The following is a 10495-nucleotide window of genomic DNA, read 5'->3' on the forward strand; positions in this document are numbered from 1 at the left end:
CTAAATCAGTCCTTGCACATGTCCACCAGCTGAAAGTAGATTTGCAGCTTTCAGGTTCAGTGCACCCCCACCCCGCCTCCCCACCCTGCCTGGCTGCCACACTCCTGCTCCACACCCCTCCACTACTCCCTCCGTTCCACGCTCCACCTTTCCCATGCTTCATCTACTGAATGGTACATTACCCAATATTGGTGGGATATTCTTACACTCCATCCTCTGTCTTCAGTGACTGTCACAACAAGATGTATGTCTCAATTAGAATGAAATCATATTCAATTCACTCATTTGGATCTCATCATATTGTATACTATTCTGTTTCTTCTGATATTTCTGATATGGGTTGTTTTTATACTGTATAATGTATATAAATCTGATGTTTTTATGTTTTGTTTATTCTTGGTCTTGGGTGTCTGTGGCTGAATTATTGAGATATTAAAGGATGTATGCATGTGTGAGTGAGTTTAATATGATATGTTTTAAGCTTGGTGGGCGGTATACCGTATATACTGTATACCGGGGTATTTTGCTATATTGAAACTATTTATTGAAGGTTTTTCAATACACTTTAATATTTGTAGCTACTTTTTAAGTAAATAGCTTTAGTTAACTTGTGCAATACGTTAGGAGATAAAGCAGATTGCGTTCTTCATTTCACCTGTCACATTATTTGACATTATGAAGCATACCGTAGTTCCCCACAACAGTGGAGCCAGTCACGTTTGTTTGAAATAGCACAATGGGAGAAAGCAGGAGCAGGTGAGTCCAGCTGTGTATTGACAGGGCTCACGTTTTATATTGAAAGTCAACAGTGTTATTTTACTTCAATAGAGTGATCAGGGACGTGCAACTATAGTTTTTCCTTCACAGAAAATACATTAGTGCAACACATTCGGCAGAAAATAGCTTCATTTTCATCAGATGACAACAGAAGTGCAACGCTACTTGGCTGTTAGCTAGCTACACAAGTAAATGAGCTTCCAATGAAAAAATAAGCTGCATGGCCATTATCATATTTCTAATGTTTATCATAGAAAGAATGTAGCCAGCTACATTTCCTAATGTTTTGTTTGAAGTTAATCTTGCATTTTACCAGAGAAAAGTATGTTTCACTGAGACAAGTACAGGAGAAAAAGTAGCTACACATCAGTCAGAGCGCTGTCTGCTGATAGAATGCCCCTTCCTGAATTCTCAGAGTGGAGAAGTGCAACTGAAGCACAAAACTTGTCTGATACCGAGAAGAAATTACAATAAGAAGCATTTTACATCTTCGTTTACAAAACACAGCAAGATATTTCTGAAGCGTTTTAGCTTTCTTTCCTGAGTGAAAAACTCTGAATTCTGCATTAACTCGACCCCTAAGTTTAAATAGCAAGTTCATGTAAGTAAGTGGCTGAACTAATAAGATGACGGGGCATCATATTGTGTTAGCTTTCTACCATGTTTTGAGAAGTCAAAGCTCTTTGGATGAGTTACCTGTACAGCTTACACGATCTTGATTTCCTTGCATTTTTTCTCCACACAGTTCTCGGCCTGTCTTCTCCTCTCCCCTCTTCTCTGAGCAGAGCAGGCAGGCCTGTTTCCCTAGCAACTCCAGACTCCACACAGACACAAGTGTAGCCTACACATGCTGCTCCAGAGCCAGTGATGTTCTTCCTTAAGACAAGCATGCGTCTGGAACTTTGTTCATTTGGACAATGACTCTCGTTCACATTCGCTTGGAAATGTCCAAACTCACCAAAAATGACATTCGGTAGCGCCTACCTATATATGTATACATTTCTTAGCAGAATTGCCTGTCTCTGCAATTAGTTTATTTTTGATTTGTTAGCATATTTAGCTAGCAACCTCCATCGAAATTCGCTAATATTTGTGCTAATTTTGTTAGCATTCTGGTAATAGATGCCCAATGTGCTATTTTTTGTGTTTTTTTTGGAGCCACCTTATGTACTAAGCCAGTAATACCGTATATCCCGGTATGAGAGACGGACGGATATGAGAGAAGGATAGTATGACCGTATATCCCGGTATGAGAGACGGACGGATATGAGAGAAGGATGGTATGACCGTATATCCCGGTATGAGAGAAGGGCGGATATGAAAGAAGGATGGTATGACGATCTGGATACTACCCATCCCTAATATGTTTGAAAACATTTCAATCTGCAGGGTGTTTAATTTCTCCCCCAGTTTGTCGGAGTGCATATGGCAGTATGCCAACAGTGTGTGTTAGATGGTAGTGTTTGAATATATGTTCTGTACACGGTTCCTCTCATTTCTACCCTTGACTCTAATCTCTCCATTGGAGCCAGGCCGGTCGGCACACATGTGGGCTAACCATGTGACCCGCCACTTGTGTTCTGGTTTTAGAGGGGAGAGCGAGCTACACTGGTGACCGCCACAACAGGTGAAACAACACAGACTGTCATTGCTATATAGGGAAGAAAGTGGTCTGTAGCCCGGCGAGCCCCGCAATGCCCCCTGTGCAACTACAGCCGGTAAACAACCCCCCCACACACACACACACACACAGATAGTGCCACAGCCATTCTCACACATACTCCAAGACACTCGATCCACCAGGGAATGCTACACACACAAGTGACTGAAGTCTTGTCTTCATCATGTTGAAGCTACAGTATCATCAGAAACACACAGCCAGGCCTATGGAGCCCAGCAGCAGCCTGTAGCAGCCTGTTTCCCCTGAAGCCCAGGCAGGTTCCCTTCCTAACAGCCTAACAGCCTAACAGACGCAGAGGTAGAGCCGTGCCAATGACAGAGAAGAGCTGATGCAGCACTCCTACCAGCTCACTATTCTGTTCACATCCTGCCCGGCCCAATGCTGCACAAAACACCTTCAAGATAGATACATAGTACTACCTCAGGGAATTTACAAGGTTCTTTATAAAGTTAGAAAGAGGATTCAGGCATTCAAGGGAGAACACAGACATGGTAGCAATACAGAATAGTAATTTATGCCAGGTAAGATATGATATAAGTATTATTTTTTTTCAAACTTAAATTGAAAGATAGCATGCATACATGTTTTAGAGTGCCTATTTGGGTGCAAAGTGCAAACAGAGAAATAAAGAATTTAAAAAATGCCTTACTTGACCTACTGGTGGTGGGTGTGAATGAAGCGTTGCGATTGGGTGCCTGGCTGACGGCCGGGGGTGGAGGTGGCATTGTGGGCGGAGTCAACCTGGGCTGGGTTTTGACATCAGCAGGTGAATCGGGCATCGTTCCAACCTTCTGTTCTGTGCTACCTGCAGGAGAGAGAGAGAGAGAGAGAGAGAGAGAGAGAGAGAGAGAGAGAGAGAGAGACGGTTACAAAGAGACAAACAAGAAGACACATCAGACACCAACAGTATATCTGCCCCCAGAAGCAAACATCCAGAAACAGAATGCACATGATAAAAATCAGACCCAAACAAGCAATTTACTTCTCAGAAAAAAATCTTAATAGCTAGTTGTATTTATTGATCAGTGTTGCTTCCATTATCTGACACCCACTCATGACCCACTGATTTGATATGAGAGAGAATGTATTGATGGCCTGGCTGTGAGGTCTTGTTTCTTCTGCAGAGACTTTGTGAACGATGTTGTACTGCAGCAGAGAGACAGAGAGATAGAGAGATGGGGGCTTGGAACAACACGCAAAATATTACAGCTCTTGGAGACATAAAGTAACACCTGCTGGTCCGCTCAGCTGCTGCTGACGGGACCCCCCCCCCACACCAACGCCCCCCGTAGTACTGACATCCCTATCAGTGTCCTCCACCCCCACCCCCCCCCACCAGCCCCCACTCCCCCTTCCCACCCCCCAGCCCCAGTCCCACTGACACTCCCCGCCTGTCCCCTCTCGTCCCCCATATGGACAGGCGCGTGACAGTCAGTGACAAGTGCAGCTGGATCTGCCGCTGTCCATCACAGAGACACTTCTACGAGGCTGGAACGAGGCCCCCAGCCGGGACCAAACAAGGCAAGGCAGGGCTGCTCCAGTCGGGGACAGGAGGGACGGGACAGCCTGGAGCGGTCAGGTGGCATCGCCATTTCCAGGAGATAGGACAGGGGCTGCTATTCCCCTACCGTGCCCTGCCGCCTTCCACATACACAGGGACACACTGGCTTTTCACTGCCCAGTCCCCACACTGGCTTGTCACTGCCCAGTCCCCACACTGGCTTGTCACTGTCGAGTCCCCACACTGGCTCCTACTATGACCACAACAACTCTTGTAGTTTCTTACGCAAAGCTGCAGAGAGAAGGCTGTAAATGTCGGTTTCTTTTTGATGTATTAAAAGGTCTATCAATTGCAATCTCAAATACATTGTTTACACATAATCACATACTTTTTCATTCAAAATAATATTTGTTCTTTGAAATAATGTGGATAAAATGTAATAATCTTTCTAATATCTTTTTCGGGGGCCATGATACACATTATCCAGTGAGAGTAATCAGCCCTGGCTCAGTGTTGGAGTATTCAGTATTAAATGCTCCATGGTAAACACTGAGTGTAACAGGGGAAGCAGCAGCCGTCAGAGGGATGTGGGTGGAATGAGATCCTTCTGCTACAAAAACATGAGCTGCCGAGTGTGATGGCTTTCACAGCCACGGAGAAGATAGCTTTACAGTGTGTGAGACCGTGTGTGCAAGTATTCGAGTGTGTGTGTGTACCCACCGTGCTTATATACGTGTATATAACCTGCAAGCCCTGGACCCAGTATCTGCATTAGACCAGTACAGAGGCATGTGCTGAGGAGGAAGGTTTAAGCCAGGCGTCTCTATCAGCTGTCTCGGAGTTCACTCCACTGTTAACTCCACTCGGACAGCAGGATCATGTCGGCCACGCAGGGAGCAGCTCGCAGGGAGCCTCATAGACCTACAGGCACCCCACTAGCATGTAGTACTAGTACTCCTGACCATGTTTGGAACAGACCTCCACCCCAACCCACCCGCTAAGCTGCAGCCGCTGCCGCCTCCACTGCCAAGTGCAAAAATAACCAAACACATCGGGTCACTGCCAAACAAGCAACAGGAGGATAATTAGGTCTTGACCTCCAGGGAGAGCAGCTGCAGGATGGTGGAGGGTGCAAGAGGGTGCCGCGGTCCTCAGGGTTAAAGTGTTTCTGGGGTGGCAGGGAGAAGTCACCTCTGCAGCCAGGACGGACAGGCGCAGCTCCTTACTGCTCTTCTCTCTCAGACTACTAAACTCAGATCCTCTGCTGCTGACTATGAAAAAAATATGCAGGGCACACTGTGTTCCAGAGCAATGGTTTATGAATGGAACCCTTCCACAGTATTCCTGCCATAGTTAACATTCTCTTAAACTCTTCTCTTCTCTGGGCTATTTCCATATTTGCATGTAGAACTCCCAAAAAGCTAGGCTCTGATTTTCAAGAGTGTTATTCTAGATTCTAGAAGCTACATTGGCCATTGAAAATCTGACTGTGGTCCTCTCAAATACAAGGGGCGCTTGCCAGGACACCACTCCGATCCCCTAAACACAAGGTGTTAGTATTGAAGCCCGATATGGCCAAAATACTATACCACTGTATTTAAAAAAAAATTGGACCGTATTTTTTGTTTTGGAGATCATTTCCACAGTGCCACGCAGGGCTGCACGATATGGACAAATCATCTAGGATTTATTTTTAACCAAATGTTGCAATTGCGATTTGACTTGCGAATTAGAGCAAAAAAATTGGAATCATGGAAATATAAAGACTATTCTAATTCTATAGTTAGAATATAAATGTGGGCACTTTGAATACAGTGTTGTTTGAGATGACAACGAATTCAAATGCCAGGGTGGAGTTATTGTGACAGGGTATAAACGAGTGTTGATAAGTGTTTCCTAGGGGACCCTATAAGCTTTGGCTACATTGCATTATTTCTCTTAGCTACTTCATGTAGCCAACATATTCTTGCTTTGCATATTTCTCTGATTTAGAAGATACTGTTGCACAAACAACATGCGGATTTAAGTCTACACCATCACTGGTACTGTCAGGCTGTATTAGCTAGCTACGTTTGCTCTTACTCGGTACATTTATTAGCTAGCTAGCTATTAGCTTTAGCGGCTAACAATTAGCGTTTCACAAGATTTAGGGCAACTTGTTAAGAAAAGACAAACTAACGTTAGCTGTTTGCTGATGTAACACAAACGAACGAATAGTGTCACTATAGAACGCTAGTGGATTTATGTTAAGAAGCAAAGTGAAAACAGCATTGTTGTTGCATGTGCTACATTAACCATGCAGACTGAACGCAAGTGTCTTGTGGTTGAGGAACATCAAATGCGCTCCTTGAGTGACAGGGGGGTGGCTAGGTATTTGTGGAAAGTGGCACCGAGAGAAAGAGCGGAGAGAGTAGCGAAGTCAACTATAAAAATTGACATTACACATGGCGTATCACATTTAACAAACCAAACATTCAAATACCGGTATAGAAGGTAAAGTAAAAACCCAAACCAGTCCCTGCATCAATACTGGTATATTGAGCTGGTGGCTCCTGCCTGTAGGACTGCAATGTCCCCGCTCCCAGCCATGGACAAATGTAGACAGGTACCCTGCCTGGCCCTGTGCTGCACGGCTGGGCTGCTCTCCTCTCTGGTCTGCCTGGGTGTCTGTCTGTCAGAGAGAAGAGGAGGCAGGCAGGGCAGGGCTCGTCCATCAGTCACCACACTCAACAAACAGTATTCCTGTTCAGGAGCTATTGTAGCTATACTGACTGACTTCAACAACAACAAAACAACTAAAGAGGACTGCACACAAACTCTTTGAGGCCTGGGTTCTTGTCACTTTTTTGCTTTAAAAAATGCTGACAGACTGATGATCACTGATTGGTCATTTCACTTGAATCCCATAATGTACACGCACTCTATTTCCATGACGACTGAACAATCTTGACCCACCCTCTGACTGTGATTTGATTGACACAGTGACCATTTTGACAGAAAGCATGCCATAATCAGGGCTGTTAATGTACTCCTTGGGGAGAGTTCCTTCACATGGCAACTGCTGCTAGGGCTCCCGAGGGGTTCTGGGAGTGACCACGGGCCTGGCGGGGAGGGCCGAGACTCCTGGGGTGAGAGGGAGGAGTCCTGCCCTCCTGGCCTGTCTGCAACTGCTGTGGGATTACTCACAGCTGTTTAATCTGACCAGCTAAAGGATGCACATACACACACACTCACACACAACTCTGGATTTCATTTTTAATACATTAGTAAGTCTGCTCTGTCCGAACCCCCCCATCTGTGGCCATCTGTGCTCCCATTGTGCTGAAGGACAGGAAGACTCGTGCCAAGGGAAAAACAGAGAGGGAAAGACAGAGTGAGATGGAGAGACTAGTAAGAGAGAGAGAGAAACAGAGTTGATGGTCCACACCTCAACAGACTTCCTGGGTAGAGCTGTCAATCCCCCAGCATGTCCATCTGACCACAGTGTGTGTCCTGTTGCTTTCACTGTGTTTCCTCTGTCTAATTAAGGAACCATGGCATCGGAACACCACAGTGGATCCTGTTCAGGGAGAGGTACAGGACGTTCTGATCCTTCCTCTTCTTCCTTCCACGCAACCTTTCATCGCCCACTCAAAGTGGACCTACACAGTAATCAATACAGAAAATAGATTTTACCCAGGATACAATGCTGCTTCATAGACTCCCTGAGGATTTGGGAGCCCGGCGCTGGCTCTGGCCTTAGCTGCAGCCCACAGTATGCAGTCAAAAGCTTTTGCCGATTACACTGCTGTCAGTCTCTCTTGTACACAGCTGTATGTTTCCCGTAATCACGCCTAAAAATGGCTTTCAGGGAAGGAACGGTCAGTCAGCAATCTGTGTTCTAAAAAGGGTTTCAGTTCAGTCCTATTGTGCTACAAACAAGATGAAAAACTATTCAGTGCGAGATCACACTCCAGTTTGTCATTCTGGAGCTATTTCTGGGTCTCTTTATAGACTTCAGGACATACGCTTTCACTAAAACCACCAAACACACAAGAAACCATCATGTAATGACAGGCCATTAAGAGGCTGGTTGGCTGCTGGTAGTGTCTCTGTTTTCACACGGCCTATCCTTCACATTAGAACAGAGCTACTGTAACTGTATCTTAGACGCGGACAGACTCTGAGATGGTCTCTAGAGATCTTCTCTTGCACCTCTGTCGCTCTCCCTCTATCCAAATGGGCTCCTCTCTGGGACACATACCTCTAAATCTCTCCCTCTGTCTCTAGCGCGTTCCCTCTCTCCCTCTCTCTCTCTCCCTCTCTCTCTGTAATTCCCCCAGTCTCCAGGAATGCTGTTGTTTTTAATTTCTCCCAGCTGCTCTGGCTCGGTGCCCGCCCGCCTGCCTTCCCACATCTGCTCCCCATCAGGCCGCCGAGTAGTCCACACAAACACAGGCCTCACATCAAAACATGGGGATTAGAGCCCTGCGCCTCGGCCCCAGGACCCCGCACCCAGGGACCCCCGCACCCCTCTCCCTAGCCCCCTCCAGACTCCCTGACTCCCCATCCCCATCGCCCCTCTCCTGACCCAGGGATTGACAGAGACCCTGGGCCTACATAGCCCCCTTAGCATGGGAGTGGGTGGAGGCACCATAAAGAATAGACTAGGTCTGACGGGAGGGAGATGTTGGAGCAGAGGGATAGTGGGTTAGATAGTGATCAGACGTGCTGGATGGAGGAGCCTGGCATTGATGATGATGTAAAGGTCCTCCTGCCTGGGAGAACTCAGTCAACCTGTCTGAATGGCAGACTCTCTCTCTCCTCTCTCTGTGTCTCTCTCTGTGTCTCTCTCTGTGTCTCTCTCTCTCTCTCTCTCTGTGTCTCTGTGTCTCTCTCTCTCTCTCTCTCTCTCTCTCTCTCTCTCTCTCTCTCTCTCTCTCTCTCTCTCTCTCTCTCTCTCTCTCTCTCTCTCTCTCTCTCTCTCTCTCTCTCTCTCTCTCTCTCTCTCTCTCTCTCTCTCTCTCTCTCTCTCTCTCTCTCTCTCTGTGTGTGTTAGAAACCAGACTGGGGATCATCTTGAGCTGATTTAGAGTTCAGAGGCTTTAGGTTCACTAATGACAGGGTGGGAGAGAGCCTTGGAGAGAGAACACCCCCAGCTCCCTCCACAGAAATGTACAAGCACGGAACAAGCAGAAACAAATACACACGTTACCCTGTTACTTGAGAATCACTGCGATACTACACAGACTGGGTTGAACAAATATGTTTAGTGAAAACAAACATTCAGTGGGGAATAAATGTCTGTTTAATAATCGAGAACTGAAAGGCCCAGGGAGAAAATGCATGTGTGTGGGTGTGAACGTGTGACCGTGTGTGTGTGTGTGTGTGTGTGTAGAATGAAAGATAGACAACATAGGAAAAGTTAGACTGAGCGACGGCAGGAGCCTCACAGCACATACAGTAATAACTCACAGAATATATGTTAAAACCATTTAGGGTGTGGCGGCAGTGCAGCGGTGACCCATGGGGTGTGTAACTGCTGAGACCCCAGCTGTGTGGAGGAGGAGGTCCTCAGACACTCCATCCATCTGAGGAGGAGGAGAGGAGAGAGGGATGAGGCCAGACACACTGGTTCCTGGCTGACCTAGTTACCACTGAGTTACTGGGCAGAGGACACGAGCTGACCAGGACAGACCAGGCCAGACCAGGCCAGGGTCAGTGTAAAACGGTCTAATACACAGGAGAGATCAGCTCTCTCCTCGTCTGCACCAGTCAGAGACAGCGGATACAGTACTCAGATGTCTGAGACATGAGGCATGGCCAGGGAGAAAACAACATGGAAAACAAGGAACCAATACTGTTACTCCCTACTCTCTACTTCTCTGTTTATGTTTAAATAAGACTCTCAGTCTCTGAATTGTTCAGCGCACCAATGAGTATTCCCTTACGTCTTTGTGCTTATTCATTTACCGACTACATTACAGTTTATTCCTCCACCTCTCTCCATTCCCCCTCTGTTTGCTGTTTCTGGGTAATGTGATTGGCGGGCTGGTGGAAAAGCCAGCTCTTGATTTGAACTGTGAGGGAGAGGGAGACTTCATGGTGATGGTGACGAAAACGCCCTGACGAGGGACCTGCGTTTCAGAGGCGGCTTCCTTCCCCACCCAACACAACAGCACTTGCGAGACAAGTTTAAGTTCCCTGCTTCTCTGTACTTTAGTGTGCTTGTCATGTGGCGCTGACGGCTGTGATGACTGTTATTGATATAATTGTATTGAAGTCTAGCGGCCATCTGTTCTCTTCAGGGAGGGCGTCTCTCGGCAGTGAAGTGCTTACATGGAGCATATCGCTACTCACAGGGGGAAAAAACGTCCTTTTCACATTTTCCCAATGGCTGCTAATAAAATCCAGATGTTCCATGGAGCTCTGTTTCTCCTCCCCCCCCTCCCTCTCCTTTTGCTCCCACCCTCCCTCTCGCTCTCTTTTTCCTCCCTTCCTCTCTCCTTCTGCTCCCTTCCTCTCTCCTTCCCCCCCTTTCTCCCCAGCCGCTAACC

The 10495-nt window shown here is 46.8% G+C and overlaps 1 protein-coding gene across 12 annotated transcripts in view; it reads right to left on the bottom strand.

The window, feature by feature from the left end:
* Positions 1 to 10495, bottom strand: part of LOC139563224 (protein CBFA2T3-like) — a 52431-nt gene that overhangs the window by 19528 nt on the left and 22408 nt on the right. For 3 of the 12 annotated variants that reach the window (XM_071381646.1, XM_071381639.1, XM_071381641.1), the window contains exons 2-3: positions 6442 to 6630; positions 3108 to 3263 (exon numbers count right to left, since the gene is read on the bottom strand). In XM_071381646.1, the coding sequence (XP_071237747.1) occupies positions 3108 to 3263; positions 6442 to 6630 (345 nt within the window). Of the gene's footprint in view, positions 1 to 3107; positions 3264 to 3510; positions 3730 to 6441; positions 6631 to 10495 lie in introns of those variants that run through there. The other 9 variants (XM_071381640.1, XM_071381644.1, XM_071381645.1 and 6 more) reach the window with 7 other exon arrangements.

Source organism: Salvelinus alpinus, chromosome 33, assembly GCF_045679555.1.
Source record: "Salvelinus alpinus chromosome 33, SLU_Salpinus.1, whole genome shotgun sequence".
Classification (NCBI taxonomy): Eukaryota; Metazoa; Chordata; class Actinopteri; order Salmoniformes; family Salmonidae; genus Salvelinus; species Salvelinus alpinus.